The 21831-nt window shown below is 41.8% G+C and overlaps 1 protein-coding gene across 2 annotated transcripts in view; it reads left to right on the top strand.

Annotated features, from left to right (window-relative positions):
- Positions 1 to 21831, top strand: part of LANCL2 (LanC like 2) — a 59887-nt gene that overhangs the window by 32514 nt on the left and 5542 nt on the right. Inside the window, exons 3-7 of one of the 2 annotated variants that reach the window (XM_029232883.1) lie at positions 3302 to 3503; positions 4382 to 4529; positions 5893 to 6039; positions 8998 to 9180; positions 19357 to 19533. In XM_029232883.1, coding sequence (XP_029088716.1) covers positions 3302 to 3503; positions 4382 to 4529; positions 5893 to 6039; positions 8998 to 9180; positions 19357 to 19533 — 857 coding nt within the window. Of the gene's footprint in view, positions 1 to 3295; positions 3504 to 4381; positions 4530 to 5892; positions 6040 to 8997; positions 9181 to 19356; positions 19534 to 21831 lie in introns of both variants that reach the window. The other variant, XM_029232882.1, reaches the window with a different exon arrangement.

Here is a 21831-nt window from a genome sequence, read left to right on the forward strand (position 1 = left end):
TAGTAATCAAAGCAATATGTCACTGGCATAAAAACAGACACAGAGACCAATGGAACAGAGTAGAGAGCCCAGGAGGAAATCCGTGCATAAATGGTTCATTAATTCTTGACAAAGAAACCAAGAACACACAGTGGGGACAATTGCCTCTTCAATAAATGGTGAAAACTGGATTGCCACGTGCAAAAGAATCAAACTGGATCCCTATCTTACACCACTCTCAAAAATTAACTCAAAATGGATTAAAGACTTAAATATGTAAGGCCTGAAACCGTGAAGCTCCTAGAAGAAAACAAAGGAAAAGCTCCTTGGGTCTTCGCAATGACTTTCTGGATATGACACCAACAGCACAGGCAATAAAATAAAAAAATAAGCAAGCGGGAATAGGTCAAGCTAAAAAGTTTCTGCACTGCAAGGGAAACAGTTGAAATGAAAAGGAAGCTTTATAGAACAGGAGAAAATGTTTGCAAGCCATATATCTGCTAAGAGGTTAGTATCCAAAGTATATTGGGAACTTATATAACGCAGTAGCAAAAAATAAATAATCAATTAAAATATGGGCAAAGGACCTGAGTGGACATTTTTCCAAAGAAGACATACATATGGCTGGCACATATATGAAAAAGTGTTCAACGTCACTAGTTATCAGCAAAGTGCAAATCAAAACCGCAGATGTCACCTCACACCTATTAGGAAGGCTTTTGTCAAAAAGACAAGAGAGAACAAGTGTTGGTGAGGGTGTGGAGAAGAGGGGACCCTAGTATATGGTGGGAACATAAATTGGTGCAGCCACTATGCCAAACAGTATGGAGGTTCCTCAGAAAACTAAAAATAGAACCATATGATCCAGCAGTCTCACCTCTGGGGAAGTCAGTATCTCAAAGAGACATCTGCACCCCCATGTTTATAGCAGCATTATTAACAATAGCCAAGATATGGGAATAACTAATATCCATCCATCCTTGAATGGATAAAGAAGTTGTGATCGATTGATCGATCTCTCTAACTATATCTAATGGAATGTTATGCTGTCTATGAATGGAATGTTCAGCCACAAGAAAAAGTGAAATCCTGTCATTTTTGACAATATGGATGGTCCTAGGGGGTATTATGCTAAGTGAAAAGCCTGACAGAGAAGGGCACAAACTGTATGATCTCACATACATATTAATTCTAAAACAAACAAAATGTCAAACTCATGGAAACAATAGAATGGTGATTACCAGGGGTTGTGTGGTAGGGGAAATGGAGAAATGGTGGTCAAAGGGCATAAGCCTTCAGTTATAAGATATACCAGTTCTATAGATCTAATGTACAACCTGGGACTATATTGTATACTTGTAATTTGTATACTTGTAATCTGCTAAGAGAGTAGATTTTAAGCATTTTTATACATACACACAGTGTATTGTATACTTGTTTACTTGTAATCTGCTAAGAGAGTAGATTTGAAGCATTCTCATACACACAAAATGATAACTGTGTGTGATGATGGATGTGTTAACCTGATTGTGGTAATATTTCCACATTGTATGTCAAATCATCCTGTTGTACACTTTAATATATACAGTTTTGTCAATTATACCTCAGTAAAATGGGAAAAAGAAACAATAAACTAATAAAAAGAGACAATTTTTTTTGAAGAACAGGAAATCTCAGTGCTCTTCTTACAGTGTTTTAGAGAATAGGAAAATAAGGAATACGTCCCATTGTTTTATGAAGCAAGGTTAATACTGGTACCAAAACTGACATAAAGATCTACCAAAAAGAAAAAAAAAACACAGCTCAGTCTCACTAAGTATTAATTTTGATAGTTATGATGCTGTTTTGGCTTGTAAGAAAAGGTTCGTATATTTTAGATTTTCATACTGAAGTATTCAGGGGCAGAATGTCATGATGACTTTTTTTTTTTATTCTTTATCCATCATCATTTACTTTAAAATACTTAAGCTTTGAATGTATATAATAACCGTAGGTTTTCAGGTTCACAGGTTGACCAGATCATCATCCTATTTTTAGGGGTTTCTGAGTCAATCATGAAGTACTTGTAAACCTTTTATAGTGATTATTATGTTTGAAATTTGTAGGTATTTAACTTCTAACTTGTTTTCTATATGTTTATCATTTCAATTATTTGAATACAGAAGACACTCAAGGAGGTCATAAGTAATTCATATGGAGGGATTTTTTTCAGGGCTTACAAATATGCTACTTTTATATCTGTTTGACTTAATGTCTTTAAAAGAAAAAATGGATAATGACAAAAGAAGGACTTCTCAAAAAATATATGTAGGTGTTAAGAATTATTTTGAAATTAAGAATTATTTTGAAAGGCAAGTAGGATACCCTGAATAGGAGAATTAAAGAAGAAGCTACCTATTTAGAGAAATTTGAAAAGCAAAATGAAAAATATTAAAAGTGAGAGTAGGATATCAGACAAAGAACAGAATATTAGAGAACCTCAATTCAAACATTAATAGATTTTTTTGCCTTTTCACCATCATATCATTTCTTTAAGTATTTTTTCCTACAGTATACTTTATTAGGTATATATTTACACAGATTCCTTTATTACTTATCTGTCACATTGACTTCTTGAGCCCAGGAATAATAGCATGCTTCTTTTAGAAGTCATATAGGTCATCCTCCATAGATTTTCAGAAAAAGACCCCTCTCTGGTTCCCTTGAGTAACCAGCTCTGTTCTTTAATCTAAAGTCGGAAGTTTGGATAGGTGATAAGCTATGTCTTCTGAATGCAGTACCTTACTCTGCGTCATGTAGCTGTTCTGTAAACGGTGAGTTGACTCACCGGTTGTTTGGTCACTAAAGAAAATTGAAAAATTGTGAGAAATAGATAAATTAGAAAGAAGATGGTATAAAACTCAGAAAAGCAATCATGTAATTTGGCATAAGATAGGAGGACATTATTATATGAGAAGTAAGAAGAAAAGGATCCAGATTAGCTTATAATACAAAGGAGAATAAGTACAACCTGGAAACGAATGAAAATTAAAGGGGAATGAGTGGGAAGTCTTGTATTTCCTTTATCTAGGAGGTAGTGAATCATTGTGTCAGAACAGTTAGCAACATTTTAACTTGCTTGCAATTTTTTCTACACTGGGTTCTTTTTTTTCCCCATTTTTAAGAAACATATCATATGTAATTTGTTTGATGTTACTCCTTCAGAAACGTAGGCTTTATGTAGGTTTTTCACGTAATCATGAAATAATGTCCTGACAGTAAAAAGGAAAGACAATAATGCTTTTCTTTTGCGGGGGGGTGGTGGTGATTATTCCAGGCATAGCCCTTTTGTACCTGCAGTTGTATCGGGTCACATGTGACCAGACCTATCTGCTCAGATCCCTGGATTACGTAAAGAGAACACTTCGGAATCTGAATGGCCGGAGGGTCACTTTCCTCTGTGGAGATGCTGGGCCCTTGGCCGTCGGAGCTGTGGTATATCATAAACTCAGAAGTGATTACGAGTCCCAGGAATGCATCACAAAGTGAGTTTTTACAACTGGAAGTATTTTCTCCAAATTCTCAGTCTTGATGTAGAAAGAAACTCAAAAAACGAAAAAGAATTTATCTTTTAATTCACGTGCTCTTGCAGACAGTTCTCTCCAATAAGCCAAGAGTTTGTAGTTTAATCTTGAGCGTAATGGCGGGATTGTACGCTACCTTTCTATCCAAGCATGTGTTTGCCTTAATTTGAGGGAGGAATAAACATGTTTTTTCCTAAATAATTTTTGGTTGCCTTCGATGCATGAAAATTACCTTATATGCCTTAGATTCTCTATAATAACTCAGTTATTTTTAGGTTCAATTTTTAGGAAACAATTAGAGAATGTAAGCTTTTATGGTACCTTTTGGTTTATATTCTCTTTTGAAGCAGCAGAAATCAGAGCTCATGGCCATGGTCTGGTGGAGTGTCTGGCAGGTGCTGGTCGGTTACTGTTTGTTAAAGATGGGGTGACTCAAGCTAATTTTCAAGCATTAGCTACATTTTAGTTACATTTTTGTTAAAATTTGAAATCACTTTCTTGTAATTCTGGATTACAAAATTGAGTATCTTCTCGTATATGGTTTAGAGTATCTTCTCTTATATGCATATATCCTATACATTTTAGATATAAATGTAGAACTTTTGAACAGCAAGGTGTTTTATCATTCGTGTTGATGATATCTGAGAGAGAAGTTTTTGTTTGGTTTTGTAGTGGGGAAGTTTTCGTTGTTTTCCCTCTTTTTTGGTTTTTTTAAAAATTAGTTTTAAATTAAAAATAGTAACAGATGGTTCCTAAAGTGACAGGGTTCCTTGCAGTTTCAGGAAGAGGTATGTTAGACATTCTCTCTCTGGGAAAGCAGGATGTTTCTTGTTGGGTAGACTTTTGCAGCTCCAGAGAGCCATCGTCTGCCGAGATTCAGACCTTCCCGACGAGCTGCTTCAGGGCCGGGCAGGCTATCTGTACGCCTTACTCTACGTGAGCACGGAGATGGGGCCGGGCGCCGTGTGTGGGTCAGCTGTCAAAGAGGTACTGTGGGGTCCCGCCCCGGGGCGTCCTCTCCTGTCTGCCACGCAGCCTGTCTGCTACGCAGCCTGTCTGCTAGCAGAAACTTGCAGTAGTGGCTGGACTCTGCTTCTAGGTAGGAGTAACTTCCCAAGGCCACTCATAAAATTAATAAATTGCTCCTTTTTTCTCTTCCAGGGATGTTTTTAAAAAAACTTTAGGTCTGTATTAATTTAGCTGTCTTTACTAGAATCAAACAGCAGCGTCAGGAAGATAGAATGTTTATTTCTCTTTTAGGAGGTATCAGAACTGGTAGGCAAACCAGGCGAATATGGCTAGGCACCAGCTTCTGTCTCGTTCTGCCTTATCCTAGGACCGTGCCCTTATGTGCACGACCACAGCTCGCTGAGCACCCCCAGCCCAGGGGGCGGTGAGGAAGTGGGAGATGAGCAGCTTCCTCTTTAAGCCTGAGAACTAGAAGTTGCCCACCTCACTTCTGCTCCCATCCCACTTCCAGAACTCAGTCAGATGACCGTGTCCAGCTGTTTGTATCTCTGAGGCCAGATGCCTCGCTAAAACTTGGGGCACTGTTACCAAAAGTGTGAGGGGAGAGAGGATATGAGGAAACAATTACTGTCTTTGCCGCATAGTCATTCTAAAATCCTGCAACAGACCCCACTTCCTTAGCCTTTCGTAAATAAAGCCAGTTCCTCTAGCCTTGGAAGATGTACAGTTATCCTTTAGTACCTGTTAGGGATTGGCTCCAGGAACCCCCTTGGATGCTAGAACGCCGGGATGCTGAAGTCCCTTATATAAAGTGGTATAGTATTTGCATATAAATTGTGCACATCGTCCCATGTACTTTAAATCATCTCTAGATTACTTATAATACCTAACACCATGTAAATGCTGTGTAAAAAGTTGCGCACGTGCAGCAAATTCAAGTTTTGCTTCTTGGAACTTTCTGGAATGCTTTTTTACCAGTATTTTTGACCTGAGGTTGGTGAATCCATGGGTGTGAAACCCGCAGCAAATATGGAGGGCCGACTGTACTTGCCAGTGTTTGGGGGAAAACATTGAAGCTACAAAGCAACTAAGTCTAGGATAGCTTTTATTGGAAGTTTTTCCAGGTTCTAGTAAACTGTTCATGGAAAGACCTTTTGATCTCTTGGTTCTACTTCTTAATATCTTTTTCTACTCTGAGATTGTCTTCTGGTTTCTCTCTGCCTGTATTTATTTATAAAATAAAGATAACAGTGTTGGCTACTAACTGCTTAAAGATTTTTAGAATAAGTAATCTATATAAAGACATGTTGTTATTGTTAATTAGACTAAAACAGATTACATGTAAGTTTTTTAGACTTACGCTATCTCATTATGTCTGTAGGTAGTCGATGCTATTATTGAATCGGGCAAGGCTTTGTCAAGGGAAGAAAAGAAGGCTGAGCGCTGTCCCCTGTTGTATCAGTGGCACAGGAAGCAGTATGTTGGAGCAGCCCATGGCATGGCCGGAATCTACTACATGTTAATGCAGGTGAGTGATACTCTGAAATACTAGTGCAGTTACCGTATTATACTAGATCAAATCGGAAATGTGTACTGAAATTTTACTACAAACCAAGCAGGCTGAAATGAAATAAGGATCCTGCTTTGAACCATGGATCCCCAAGCAGTGGCCTCCTGAGAGCAAATTCTGTGTGCAGTTACGTGTTGGATTAGTTGTCTGTGGCCCACACTTTCTTTCTGTCCATGTCCTCCTGCTCTTTTAATAGGGGAAAACCTTCGGGGAGCAGAGAGGGCTTCCAGAATGCAGACTAGGGCAGAGACTTCATATTCAGATACCCCCAACTTCCTATCAGTTGTGTTCAGAATTTAACTAGTTTATTGCTGTGGTTATGATTTTGTCTCTGAATCATCCCTGACATCTACTGAATTAAATACTGACTCTTGTGTCAGGCAGGCAAAGACCTCACCCCAAATATGGCTTCAACCTGCTTCCAGCCTTATGGCCTGTGGGTCCCTCTTCTGCTCTGTATGCAGCCTGCAGGCACACCTCGGCGACGTTGCGGGTTCAGTTCCAGACTGGTGCAATAAAGCAAAACGTCGCAGTGAAGCAAGACTATGCTGTAGTCTGTTAAGCGTGCAGTAGCATTGTCTTAAAAAAAAAGTGTACTTACCTGAAATTAAAAATATTTTGTTGCTAAAAAACGCTTAACCATCATCTGAGCCTTCAGTGAGTTGTAATCTTTTTGCAATAGTAAGATCAAAGATCACAGATCACCATAACAAACATAACAATGAAAAAGTTTGAAATATTGTGAGGATTACCAAAATGTTTGAGAGATACAAAATGAGCGAATGCTATTGGGAAAATGGTGCTGCAAGCCTTCAATTTTTAAAAACCGCAAGGGCAGCACAGTAAAGCAAAGAACAGTAAAACAAGGTCTGGCTGTGCCTCTTGTTTGTTTGTTTTTTCCCCCAATTAAGCCTTTATTTATTCTACTACACCCATAACAGAGTACTTTATAAATTTATTCAAAATTACAACGCTAGTAAGTCAAGGAGCATGGATTAGAATTTAGATCTTTTTAACTAAAATCCCATGTATTCCTTTTTTAAATTTTCACTTACAAATTCCTGTTTTATTTTTACATTTTGCATCATGCTGCCCCTCACTAAGGGAAAACAGGAGGTTCCTGTCTGCACAGGACTAGAACTCCCTTCTCTGGTGATTAGTAGGTGTCTTTGGTTATCATTGTAGAAAGTAAAACACGTATGTATTCCAATTTGTGAATCTAGGTGCAGACATGTTTCCAAAATAATCAATTCCATGTCTCATTTTAAAATGGCAGTGTTGTTCTAGACAGTTGGTAGATTGTCCGTTTTTCTCTATTTTCCCAGAAAAAGGTTTTAAGTGGCTTTTGAACCCTGTTTTAAAAGTGATCATACCTTTAAGGGAAACATAATCATATGAGAATCACACCAATAAAAAATAATTTAGATTTAGGTGTTTAGTTTAATTTTGCTAGATACTGGGGGGTTCTTTGAGAGAATCACAAATCATAAAATTTACAGCTCATCTGCTTTTAAAGTGAAGAACGTGGAAACACTCTTTCGTGAGGATCCTATTTAGAAACTGGTGTCAGCGTTCTCCTGGTGGATACCAGCGGTGTGCCAGAGCTGGGCTCACGAGGCCAGCCGCACACGCCGCTCCCCAGCGGTGCCAGCCTAGCTGTGCGGGGGCTCCATGTGTGGTTTCATCTGGACAGCTGTCAGAACAACATACACAAGAACTTTCAAAATATCACTTAAAGGGAACTCCGCTCTCACAATGAAGAATAAAAGCACAGTTCTCCCCTGGAAAATCATTTCAAAACCTCAAGGAAAACAGAAAACAGACACCCAGCTTCTCCGATGAGACTCGGAGACTTCTGGAGCCCTGTGCGACAAGTGGACTGAGAACGGACGAAGGAACGAAGGAACAGCAGGGGACCTGACGGGATAGGGATGCCCGCACAAGGTGCCTGAGGAGGAGGATGCCAGCAAGAAGCCAGCCAGGTGTCCTGCAGGACCCTGCACTCAGGAGCTTACGGCGCCCTCGGTGTCGGCGCCGCACGTGTGATCAGGTGGGAGTGAGGTCTGGGCTGCGGGGGAGCTTCTTTGGAAATCCTTGTGCGGCCCAGCTGGACCTGTGCAGTGAGATCACTGTGCAGGGTGAGGTGACTGCAGGAAACAGTACGTGGTCTGGAGCAGTCAAACCAGTTCTTCTGACTCCAGAAAAGCAGGTGGAGAGGAGAGTGGAAGTGGAGCACAGACCTGAAAGCGGGGCTTGGTGACTGTCCACACGGTCAGCGGGAGACCTCCCTGCTGCCACAGCCAGCCTTGCACCAGCACCTTTACCCGCCCCAGCCAGCAACACGGCCACCACCTCACCTGGGGGAGTGAAGTCTCTCTTTTGGAGAAACAGCTCAGATAAAAGATGTGTAGGTATAGGTATATGGAAGTCCCCATTAAAAAAGGTGGCTAGCTGTCTGTGGTGGTTAATTGTATGTGTTCACTTGGCTGCGCTGCCATTGCCCAGCTATTTGGTCAAACATTATTCTGGGTGTGTCTGTGAGGGAGTTTGGGTGATACTTACATTTAAACAGGTGGACTTGTAGTAAAGCAGTTTGCTCTCCGCTTGTGGGTGGGCCTCATCCAGTCAGTTGCATTGTGGGTGGGCCTCATCCAGTCAGTTGCCTCCCCTGAGCAAGAGGGAATTCCCCAGGGGATGGCCATCAGTTTCATGCACAGCATTGGAAAGGGTTGATGCAAAGGTCTGCCCAGGCCTTAAGTAACCAGAGAAGTGGATTAATTCTAATTTTATGTGTTCCTCAGTATTCTGGGTAATTGATGCTTAACTATATTAGCCACAATGCAGAGGTTTAAAAAAAAAGAAAAAAAAAGCTTATGGAAACATAAATTAAATGTTTTATTTTTGTTTGTTTAAAAGCCAGCAGCAAAAGTGGACCAAGAAACCTTGACAGAAATGGTGAAACCTAGTATTGACTATATGCGCCACAAAAGATTCCGATCTGGGAATTATCCGTCATCCCTAAGCAATGAGACAGACCGACTGGTGCACTGGTGTCACGGGGCCCCCGGTGTCATCCACATGCTCATGCAGGCGTACAAGGTCAGTGCTGCAGGGCGTGTCCTTAGCACCCGATGTGCACAGACACGGTTTTCACCGCCAGGTTTTCAGTTTGGTTTTGGTAGGCACATTTGCTTGCAAACTAAAAACATTTTAGAGTTAATATTTTTACTAGTAAACAGAAAGTCTTTTTATTTCACTGTTCATCACCATTATAATCAGAGTTGTAAGTATATGTGTGTGTGTTTTAACAGGGATTATATTCATGTGCAAAAGAAAACCTAGATGACTTAAGTGTGAATATCCAATAAGGCAGGAGGCAGCATTATAACCAAACTGCTTTTTATTTGCCGTCACATCATCTGATTTCCTTGCTTGAATAAGCCTTTATTGCCGGATGATGGTGATCCAGGAGCTTTTAAATTTGAGTTTTAAATTATTATAAAATTATTTACAAAAGATCGATGCGGCGTTCAAATTTTTACACATATGAGGTATTATTGGAAATTAGGCAGTACCTTTACTGATGAATTGTAGTAGACTCCGTAGATCTATCTGGGCACAGTATTAAGAATACTGTTGATTTCTCCCCTGGACTTAGAATTATCGTGTAAGTTGAAAGCAAACAATTCTTCCTTTGCAATTTTATTTTTCTTTTAATGCATCTTTGTTTGTAATAGTTGATGTTGGAGATTGTTGCTTATATACCAGAGTATACAGATGTAACCACAGTGATTAATCTTAGTGTTTTGGCAAGGTCTCTTAGTTTTGCAGAAATAGGCTTACTGGAGCAGAATTCATATGTCTACCTGAAAATTACAGAAGAACTGGTCCATGAATCAATTTCATTTTCCTTTTGTCATTAACTGTAATAAATTATTTAGAAAAATTGTGGGGAATTAACCTTTCATGATTTAGGCTGATTTCTCAGAATTTTTTAGTCCTACAACAATAACACCAAAAATACTCACATAATATAAAAGTCAGGTACGACCATTCAAGAAAATAACTCAGAAAGTTATGATGTTTGATGAGAGGAAAGCACAACGAAGTATACTTTTTGGAGATCTGAAGAACTTAATGATTCATCTTCTTAACAATACCTCAGCTTTTAAATTAGAACAGACTTCTGTTCAAGTCACTGCCTCCCCTTTTCTAGAGCTTTAGAGGAAATGTAACTTCAGTGACATAGAGATGAGTCTGTAATATTATAAATATCCAACCATAGTATCTGAGCACAGTACTGACAGCACAAACAGGAATCCTTTGGTATTCAAAACAGTTGTTTGACTGTTAAAAGCTGAAAGCTTCTATTTGTCAAACTCCTTTTCCCTTTTGCTTTAAAGAGGATCATCTACAGAGATGGGCACTCCTGGTGGCTGGTAGTCTTGGCTTCTGGGGGTCTCCCCACTCCTGCTTTTAGCATCTGAGCTGTGGGCAGTGAGAAGTGGTCAGGAGCCAGGGCTCTCAGTGGGCCCTTGTCCTGGGCAGTTCCATTTCCATTAGCCATGCTGACCATGGCCACCACCTGCTGCTTCCACCACTGCTGGAACCAAGGGAGCATGCGCCACAGACCCCTGCCAGCGGCAGGGCCACCGCGTCTCAGCCCGGCTCCTGCCTGCAGGGCTTCCGCTCCAGAGACCACTGGGTGCCTGTACCCGCCCCCACCCCCGCACTGATTCTAAAACAGAAGTTCCTCTTTTCTAGACAATGACAATAAGATCCCATACTTAGTCACTAAAACTTAATTTTGTCCATGTACTTCAAAATTCCCAAACACGAGGAAGGGGAGGAATAGCAGAATCTTCTGGGGCAGAAGGTGTGAATGGTAGTTTGAAGAAGCATAGATCATGTAGTTTTACAGTTGGGGGTGAAAATACGTCTTCAGAGTATAAGTTAGTGGAGTATGAAATTTGTACTTGGCCAGGACAGGGGGTGGCACAAAGCTAGAGAAGCACAGCTCTAGACTCTATTTTCTCTCAAGTTATTGTTAACTCAGATTAAGAGGGTCATTGTCCATTGAAGCCATCTCTTAAATTTTGTGTAATAACAAGCTTTCAGCAGTTTCTTATGCTGGCACATAAAGTTGTAAGTCCTTCAGGAGCACTTAGGAAGGCATAAGGTGTTCAAGTATTTTTAAAAAATATTAATATCTTTCACAAATAAAACTATAATTTGAGTCCAGATTCACACTAAATTTGTTTTCCCTTCCTATAGATGCTAATCACATTTCACGTAGGGTATACTCTTCTTGGTATGAACATGTGTTATTCGCAGTTATGTAGTATTGTAGATGGTCTTGGAAAAAATGTCGAGATTTTTAACAATATTTCTATGCTGTATTAGGAATTTTGTTACTTGCAAATGATTTCCTAACAGTTACATTTGTGGACCTCATAGCTGGACTCCATTTTGATGAATAGTTATGATCAGTTCTTCATTATCTGACAGTAAATTACAGGTTACGGTAACAAATCCTACCACCTTCTAACCAAACATTTAGGCCCTAGGGCATTAGCAGTTTGTGTGGACTCAGCCACTAATAAACAAATGCTAGCGTTGGTCAAATAAAATTATATTTGGAAAAGTAAATATGTTGCCCAGGAAAACTAGGTAAGTCATACCAAAGTGATATCAAAGTAATCCTTTGATTCTGGGCCAGATGTGTGAAACAACCATACCTTCGCCTCCTGCACCCACAAGCCTGCTCTGAAATTCCCACAGTAGACCTGGGTTAGAATGCGTCCTCCTGGTCGACTCTTCACTGTCCATCAGAAAATGTTTTCATATGAATTATTTTCCAAAAGCTCATTTGTAAGTTGATTATTTCTAACGTGGAATGTCTTTCTAGGTGGTGTATATCAGGATCACCTGGAGAGATTATTTTCAGACTATGTTTTCTTTCCTTCTTCCTCAAGATTCTGGTACCTTCCTAACATTAAGCATCATTTATAAACGTACCACAGCTTATGCCTTTGTTTTTCAGTTGTTTCTAGTTTTTTGCTATTGTGAATAAGCTATAGTGAACATTCTTGTACAGATCTTTTTGTAGGCATTTGTTTGCATTTCTTTGGGGCTAATAACTAGGAGTAGAATTGCTTGATCAGAAGGTAGCTTTTTTAGTTTCATAAGACACTGCCAGACCTTTTCTCAAAGGGCTGTACCGGTTTACATTCCATCTGCAGTGTAAACAGTTCCAGTCGCTCCGCATCTCTGCTAACACTTGGTGTTGAAAGGCATCTTGATTTTATTCCGGTGGGTGTTTCATTGTGGCTTTAATTTGTGCCTTCCTGATGGTTAATGATGTCGAGCAATTTTGCTTGTGCTCATGGGTTGTTTGTTGAACAACCCATGAACAACATGGGTTTGAACTGCGTGGGGCCACTTATACATGGATTTTTTCAGTAAATACAGTACTGTGGTACCACACGGTATGCAGTGTGGTGAATACGGGGATGCAGAATGGCATACAGAGAGAGCCCATTGTAAAGTTACGCGAGGGTTTTCAACAAGGTGGGGGCCGGCACCCCAACCCCCATGTTGTTCAAGGGTCAACTGTGTATCTTTGTTGAGTGTCTGTTCATACCTTTTACCCACACTGTTTTATGTATTTATTGTTTTCCTTTTATTATGGAGTCATAAAAATTCTTCCTATGTTCTGGTTGTAAGTCCTTTTGTCAGATACGTTTCGGAAATAATTTCTCCCAGTCTGTAGTTGGCCTGATCATGTTCTTTATGGCATCTTCTAATGAATAGAGGTTTAAATTCTGGTAAAATCTGCCTTATCAGTGTGTTTTTTGTAATGGTAACTACTTTCTGTATCTTGTCTGAGAAATTTTACTTACTCCCAGGTTATACAGACAGTATTCTCCTACATGCTTCATGGATTTAGATTTTATGTTGAGAACTGTCTCAAATTAAGTTTTGTATATTATGTGAAGTAAGGAGTGAAGAACTTTTTTTAACCATAGGAGTATCTGATTGTTCCCACATCATTTGATTTCCCCATTGATTTGGTACCTGTAGAGGCACTAGTTCAAAAGTCAAATGACCTAGTAAGTGTAGGTTTATTTCTGGGTTCTCTGTTCTCTTTCTTTGGCTTCTTTATCTGTCACTGTGATACCGTGCTGTTTGGATTACTTTAGCTTTACTCTAAGTTTTGACATCAGGTAATTTAAGACTTCAGCTTTGTTCTTCTTTTTCAAAATTGCTTTAAATATTCTAGATCCTTTGCATTCCCATGTAAGTTTTAGAAATCAGTTTGTCAGCAAAAGAGGCCTAGTGGGATTATGACTGAGATTGCATTCAATCTGTAGAACAGTTTTGGTAGAATTGATACCAATATTGAGTGTTCTTGTGCACAAATATGGTATATCTCTCCACTTTTTACATTTTTTTTCATTTATGTCAGCAATGTTTTATAGTTTTTGATGTCTTTAAAGTGTGTGTCTTCATAGTTGGGTGTTGTCTAGCAATGCAGTCTAACAACCTCAGCCTTTAATTTGGAATGTTAAGTTCATATATAGTTAATGTAATTATTTATGTGGTTGGATTTAGCTCTGCCATTTTTCCATATGGTTTCTATTGGCTACATCTTGGAACTCTCTTTTCCTCCTCTGTGTTTTCTTTCTTGCCTTTTTAGGGAGGTAGGAGAGAGTAACTGAATATTTTCTGGAATTCCATTTTAATTTCTCTGTTGACTCTTTTAACTATACCTATTTGAACATTTTTTTAGTGGTTACTCAATATACATCCTTAACTTTTCACAGTCTGCTTAGAATTAACATTGTACACTTCATATAAAATGTTAAGGAAATAGTAAGTGCCTAGTTCTCTTGACAGCAGTTCTGTACATCTTTATTACATCTGTCAAGATGTATCAACAAATGTTATAAACCCCCAGTATAGTTTTATAATTTTTGCTTTTTAAATAGTCCTATGTATGTTAAAGAAATTAAGACAAGCAAAGAAGATGGTCTTTGATGTGTATTTGTATATTTCCTCTTTTCAGTGCTCTTCATTCCTTCTTGAAGGTCCAGATTTCTATCAAGTATCATTTCCTTCAGCCCAGAGAACTTCCTTTAGCGTTTCTTATAGTCCAGGTTTGGTGACAACAGATTTATCACTTATCTTAAATTTGTCTTTATTTCACTTTCATTCATTCTTTTTTTTTTTTTTCTTAATGGAAAATAAAGGACGGTATATTTTAGTTGTAGTGCATGCATTTGGATCCCAACTCATTGCTAAACAGTCCCGTGCCTCCGGCCCTGCCTCGGGTGGTGAGTGCCATATGGACACCATGTTCTGCCTGGAGCCACCCACTTGAATGCACCAGTCGGAACTCCTTTGGCCTGGCTTTCATTGATTCAGCAGATCACTTAGAGGATGATCCATTGTCAAAGAGATGATTCTTGCAAGGAATGCATGTCTGCAAACAGCCTCTAGCTTGTAGATCGTTGTGGAATCTGTGATAACGAGGATTCTGTATCTTCCTCTAATTGAAGAAAATTTCTTGCAGTTCTGTGTGATGATGATGTGTGGTTCTTGACATCGGAATGAACTGATACAATTCTAACAGTAGAATTCCTACCGTTACATATTCCTGTGGCACTGGTGCAGTCTGTACCGAATTGCTTTATAGTTTTCAAGGTGAGCTTGACATTTTGGGATTACTAGTACATCTGCTTTACATACCAGGGAACTTTTCCTAATATAGGTGAAAGTTTTGGTTACTTCCTGGTTGTTCCTACAATGGTGATTTCCATGGGCAAAATCTGAAACAGTCCCTCTGGGGGTGGTGCTTCAGTCTTCCTTCCACATCCTGTGGTGGTTTGTGAAGAATGCTATCCTCACTGTGAACATCTAGATCAGTTCCGTGGACATTCCTTTATTATCCCAAAAACTGCAGAGAACAGGGGTTTTGTAATAACTGATTCAGAAATTCCCTTGCACTTTAGGAATGCCTAATAATAAGCAAAAGCAATGAGAGAGGTGAATATTACCCTGTACTTAAGAAAACTCAGTTCTGCTGCCCCATCAGATTGGCTACTAAGTCTAAATGGAAGATGTAAAAAAAAAATTGAAGTGGAAAATTGTGAAGGATTCCTTCTCTCCAAGACCTACAGTGGAAATGCCTCTTAGGAATTAGTTTTTTAATTAACTACTAAAATATTGTAAGTTTAATCTCCTAATAAACTGAGTATTGTTACTGGAAGAGGTCTTGTAAATGAATCAGCTGAAACGTCACTTCTACTGATGAGAATAAAAAAAAAAATGTTAAGTAGCGTTATTAACTTCCTGTCATGTTTGTTTCTTGGCAAGTCCAGACCCTCTTACCAATCCAGTTTCACTGAATATGAGCTCATTTTTCCTGTTTTGATATTTTTCTTGAAGGCTTTAATTTTAGTAGTTGAAATCATCTTAAAGAAGATAAAGGAAATATTGGATAAAAAGATGAAAGCATTAAGAAGGAAGGGAAAAAACCCTTCATTTCCTTGGAGCAGACATTGTTATTCACACTGTTTATGAAGAAATGGTAAACACCATGGCAGTAAGACAAATAATGATTTGCATCCCAAAGGCTGTTGCATGTAGTCATGTATTAAGCCATAAAAGAAAAAAATCAACCCAGTTTTCCCTTGGAAAAGCTTAAGAGGCAGAGGGAGTAAGGTCAGAATCTTATAGCTCAATGGAAAATTACACCAGATATTAAAAAATTCTGAATTCTGCTTCATACCATGCAATCCACAACAGGGTTATACCGAGGAGAGGTCTCGGTGACCAGGTCGGAGGAAGGGACAGGGTGTGTTCTAGTCCACCGTGGTGCAGAAGAGCTAGGTTCACTCTACGAAGGGTTAGATGTGAAACAGTGTGTGGTCTCAGAGGGCTGTGGTACCACTGGCTCCTACTCTTCACTCTCTTATTTTATTTTTTTTATTAAAGTATAGTTGATTTACAGTGTTGCATTGGTTTCAGGTGTACAGCAAAGTGATTCAGAGATATTATATATATCCTTTTTCAGACTCTTTTCCCTTATAGATTATTACAAGATATTGACTGTAGTTCCCTGTGCTATACAGTAGGACCGTGTTGTTTATGTATTTTATGTATAGCAGTGTGTGTGTGTTAATCCCAAACTCCTAATTTATCTCCCCCCTTTCCCCTTTGGTAACCATAAGTTTGTTTTCTATGTCTGTGAGTATGTTTCTGTTTCATAGGTAAGTTCATTTGTGTCATATTTTAGGTTCCACATATAAGTGATATCATGTGGCATTCGTCTTTCCCTTTCTAACTTCACTTAGTGTGATCATCTCTGGGTCCATCCATGTTGCTGCAAGTGGCATTATTTTCTTATTTTTTTATGGCTGAGTAGTATTCCATTGTATATATGTACCACATCTTTATCCATTCATCTGTCTGTGGACATTTAGGTTACTTCCATGTCTTGGCTATTGTAAATTTCACCTTCATTCTTTGAAGATATTTTTGCTGAATATCTAGGCTGACAGTTTTTTTTATTCCTTTCAGTTCTTTAAAGATACTGCTCCACTGTCTTCTGGCCTTCACTGTTTTTAGGATGTTAGTCATTCTTTATATTGTTCTCTTATAAGTAGTCTGTGTTTTCTCTGGAAGCTTTCGGGATCTCCTCTTTTTGGTTTTCAATATTTTTATCATGTACCCATGTGTATCTGTTTGTGTTTATCCTGCTTGAGAGCCTTTAAGCTTCTTGAACTTGTATGTCTTCCACTACATTTGGTAAACGTTAGGCCTTTACTTTCCAACAGGTCTCTGAGGCTTTTGTTTTTAATTTCTTTTCCTTTCTGTAATTCAGATTGTATAATTTCTATTTATTGAGCTTCATATTCACTAATGAGTTCTTCTCTATTAAGCCTTACTCAATACGTTTTTAATTTCATCTATTGGTGTTTTTTCAGTTCCTGAATATCTATTTCTTTTTATAGTAATGTTTCTCTGAGACTTCCAAACCATTCATTGATGATGTGTTTAGTTTCTTTTTCATCCTTAAAGATTTTTAATAACTGCCCCAAATGCTTGTCTCTGTTTTCAACATTTGGTCGTCTCAGCATCAGTTCATCTTCTAACATGAGCAGACAGAGTCAGAGAAGCTACAATGACTCACCCAAAGTTACTCGGTCAGTTGTAGTGGAAGAGGGAGTCCAGCCATGTCTTCCGACTCCAGATCTCTTACGTCTTCCTCTGCATCGCACTGTCTCTTCAAACTTTGTGTCATGGCATTTCCCAGGGAAATTTACGATTTGAGAGAGATAATGTGGATCAGTAAATAGATTTTCTGGCCAAGTTATAATGGCTACAATGTAGAGAAGATAAATCTGAGAGCTTCAGTGTGCATTAAGTTTTCAAATGTCCCACTATTTATTTTTTTTAAAGGAATATTTATTTGTTTGTTTATGGCTGCGTTGGGTCTTCATTGCTGCACATGGGCTTTCTCTAGTTGAGGCGAGTGGGGGCTACTCTTTGTTGCAGTGCGTGGGCTTCTCATTGCGGTGGCTTCTCTCGTTGCAGAGCACGGGCTCTAGAGTGCAAGCTTAGTAGTTGTGGCACGTGGGCTCAGTAGTTGTGTCGTGGGCTCTAGAGCACAGGCTCAGTAGTTGTGGCGCTCGGGCTTAGCTGCTCTGCGGCATGTGGGATCTTCCTGGACCAGGGCTCGAACCCATGTTTCCTGCATTGGCAGGCGGATTGTTAACCACTGCGCCACCAGGGAAGCCCCTCAAATGTCCCGCTATTCAGAGTAGCTCCTCACGTGGAGCATGAGTGTGTGACGGTAGTGGGCGTGGTGGGCGTGCTGCGGGCATGCGCCGGGGAAGGAAGGTAAAGCTCGCTGTGTGGGGTGCCTCTAGCAGCTTCAGTCTTACCAGGGGGACAGGGACAACGGGAAAGAAGTCTGATTGATTTCACGTACCCCTGGGTGACCATCAGAAAGGAGCCAGTCAGGCTTTCTTTAGGACTGGCCTTACTCTCAGTGTGATTTTACGACAGAGCCTCTGAAACAGTGTCCTTTCACCTGTCAGCTTTGACCTAATCCTTTTCAGGATGGGAACAAGGTTCCTTTTATAATTCATTTTAAGAGGCTTAAGATGCAAATGCGAGGATGACATGTCTGTGCTGGCATCATAACACAGAAAGGATGGTGGTCAGTGACAGCTCGGAAGTAGCACTAACCGTGTGCCAGGCAGTGTTCTGAGAGCTTCTTGTGTGTTATTTCATTTTAATACAACAAGCCGCTGAGATGAAGAAAGGGTATCTTTTTATAGTACATTAAGACGTAAGAGGTGCCTTGTCCTCGGTCACAGTTAAAAGGTGACAGAGCTGAGGTTGACACTCAGGGGCCCCAGAGTCCACGTCTCAGCTGCTTCTATGACCGAGAAGCCTGCTCCTGCCCCTGGCGAGGCCCTGCACCTGGAGCGGTGATTGTGTGCGGGTCTGCCTCCGTCCCCTGCTGGCCACGGCAGGCGCTGGTCGCAGTTCAGGCACTTGGGTTTTCCTGCACCTCAGAGCCTCCTCGGCGGGTGCCCAGGAGTCACCGCTCAGCAGTCACAAGGAGGGTCCCCTTTGCCGCCCCAAGGAGCTCTTCTCCAATGACCCTTTGCCTCTAATCCATGGTCCAAAGCGCATTTGCACTAGAATGGAATGAGCTAAGCAGGGGAGACTGCTAATAACAGATTCAGAGGAGAGGACCAGGGAAAGAAAATAAATGAAATGAGAGGAGACAGAGGAGTGTCAAGGGGAATCTGGGGGGGGCGAAAGCTTCCTCATGCTGGCGCACTGGCCTCCACCGAGCACGTTTGTCCCTCCGTCCCCATAAACCATTGCGTGGAGATGGTGCCGCCTGCTGCTGGGGCTGAGGACACTCTTTGCGGGGTTCCTTGTGACGGTTTATGACAGCTCGTCGGGTGCGGTGGATGTGTGGCTAACCTAGGATGTGGAATGTTCCTGACCTGCATGACGGGACAGTGCGGAATCCTCGACTGCCCTCTGCACGAGTAGGAGTGTCACAGCTGCAGCCTACAGGTCCCAGGAGGCACGGTACCTGGTGCAGGGCTGCTGCCTCTGCGCTTGGTTTACCCATCATTTCAGGTTTCTGAACGCCGTGCGGTTTTCTAAACAGAAAGGGGAAATATTTCGCTAACTCATTGCATAAGACATCTGTTTAACACTGCTTTGTTTCTCATTGCCCAGGTGTTTAAGGAGGAGAAGTACTTGAAGGATGCCATGGAGTGCAGCGATGTGATTTGGCAGCGAGGTTTGCTGCGGAAGGGCTATGGGATCTGCCATGGGACTGCTGGGAACGGCTACTCTTTCCTTTCCCTTTACCACCTCACGCGGGATAAGAAGTACCTCTACCGTGCTTGCAAGGTAAGGACATCTCTATCCAAACCACTTCTGAACCCTCCAGGGCACACACAGAGCCCAAATACAGCTCTCTCCTCCTTCAGACATGTTTCTCCCAGCTCTGTGGTTTCTTCTGCAGAGCCTTGTCCCTGGCGGCCACGTGCCTTGGCCGTTCCATCTGTACAATGGGACTAAGGGGTGGAAATGCATTCTGGAGTCCCATGACCTGTTAGGATGCCCTCCTGTGCATTTATTAGCTTCATGACTTTGGGGCGCCCCTTCTTCAAGCCTCAGCTTCCTCATCTGTAAAAATACTACCCGCCTCCTAAATTTGTTCCAGGAAGGATTAATTGAGGTAGTGGGCAGGTCGCCAGTAGTTGCCCCTGCTTAAAATCCTCCAGTGGTTTCCCACTGCCCGTGAGCGGCACCCACAGCCCCGAAGTGGAGAGCCCTGTGCGCCTCGGCCCCTGACTGCCTCTCCCCCGCCTTGCCCCATGCTCTCCACGGGGAGCAGCGTTCCTGGGACTTTCCCGAAATCTGCCTGGTGGAGGCGACCTCTGAGGTCTCCCCGGTGATAGAGCCACCAGGGCACTCACCGTGCGCTTCTGCTTGTTCCTGAGTGTGCCGCACCCTAGACCACGAGCTGCGTGATCTTCCTAGTCAAGGTCCCAACCCTACCCAGTACCTAGGGCAGTGCCGGCACCAAGGACAGGCTTAATAAATACGCATCAGATGTGCGAAAATGGACGCACAAAACAAGACTCAGTAAATGTTTGCTGGTGTTTTTATTACTGTACACACTTCACAAAATAAAGTTACAGGAACACAGAAAAAGAGATTGGAAGAAAATGCACCAAAATGTCCAATGACCCTTGATAGAGGCATTCGGGTGGCTTATTCTGTATATTTATTACTGTTCTGAAGCCTTTTCTCACACCAGATGGAACAGAGCCCTCCGACCTGGTGCCCCGAAACACGCACGTGGTCGTGGTGCCCACACTCAACAGAGGCCACGCAGGGTATTGTGGGGATGCAGAGGGCAGGTGCCTGACCCGGGCGTCAGGGGTGCCATGTAGGCTGAGACCCAGAGCAGAGCTGGAGCTTGAGCAAGCGGGTGGGAGTGGTGCCGCCAGCCGAGGAAGCTGGCGGGGTGAGCACCCTGGGGCCCGCAGCGTTCCCTTGGCCAGAGCAGAGCAGGGCAGGAGCTGGGGTCAGTGAGGCGAGGGGCAGTTCGGTTGGACGGCAGTCACAGTAGCAGATGGGTAAGAAAATATGGGGATTGGGGAAGGCTTCATGGGGGCTGAGGCACAGCTAGTTTTCTAAAGATGTGGAGCTTTTCAGGTGGGCCAGGAAGGCAGGGCACGGGGAGGCGAAGTGCACCCCAGTAGGAGAAGAGCCCCTGCAGAGCCACAGAGGCAGGCACGGCACAGTGAAGCCTGACCCCGAGCGCTCAGCATGGGAGGGTGCAAGGGCGAGGGGTGAAGTCAGAGGGGCCGAGGCCAAAGTAAGCTGGTCCTTCCCCTTAGTCAGTAGATCTGAGCCTTGGTTACACCTTAGAATCACTGCAGCTTTAAAAGGGGGCCTGGGGCTTCCCTGGTGGCACAGTGGTTGAGAGTCCGCCTGCCGATGCAGGGGACACGGGTTCGTGCCCCGGTCCGGGAAGATCCCACATGCCGCAGAGCGGCTGGGCCCGTGAGCCATGGCCGCTGAGCCTGCGCATCCGGAGCCTGTGCTCCGCGATGGGAGAGGCCACAGCAGGGAGAGGCCACAGCAGTGAGAGGCCCGCGTACCGCAAAAAAAAAAAGAGTGCCTGGACCCCACCCTGGGCCCGGTTCTGTGGGAGCCCAGGCCCCCAGGTGCCAGCTCCTGGGTGGTTCTCATCTGCAGGCGGGGCTTCCCAAAGGTTTGTGATTCATGTCTAGACTCCTCTCAGAAGGATTGCCGTGACCACGGTGGGATGGATGAGGTAGAGGTAAACAATTTGGGTTTCTCCAAATTGTTGTTTAATAATTAATGCAAGAAATGTTGAGTTATAAACCCAAGGGTTGGCTGTGATACTAAAGAGGAGGGATTCAGAAACACTTAAGGTATTGATACAGCCGATTCACTTTGTTATAAAGTAGAAAGTAACACACCAGTGTAAAGCAAGTATACTCCAATAAAGATGTTAAAAAAATAAGTTCCTCTTGATAGACACTAAAAAAAAAACATATTGAGCTGAGCCCACAGAATTCAGTGGGTTTTTTTTAATGTGGAGAAGACAGAAATGTATGAATGTCTCTCTGATCTCTAAGGAAACCAGATAGATGGTGGTGCATCAAA

This window comes from Monodon monoceros, unplaced genomic scaffold (assembly GCF_005190385.1).
Source record: "Monodon monoceros isolate NGI ecotype Baffin Bay Population unplaced genomic scaffold, NGI_Narwhal_1 Super_Scaffold_2, whole genome shotgun sequence".
In the NCBI taxonomy this organism is placed as follows: Eukaryota; Metazoa; Chordata; class Mammalia; order Artiodactyla; family Monodontidae; genus Monodon; species Monodon monoceros.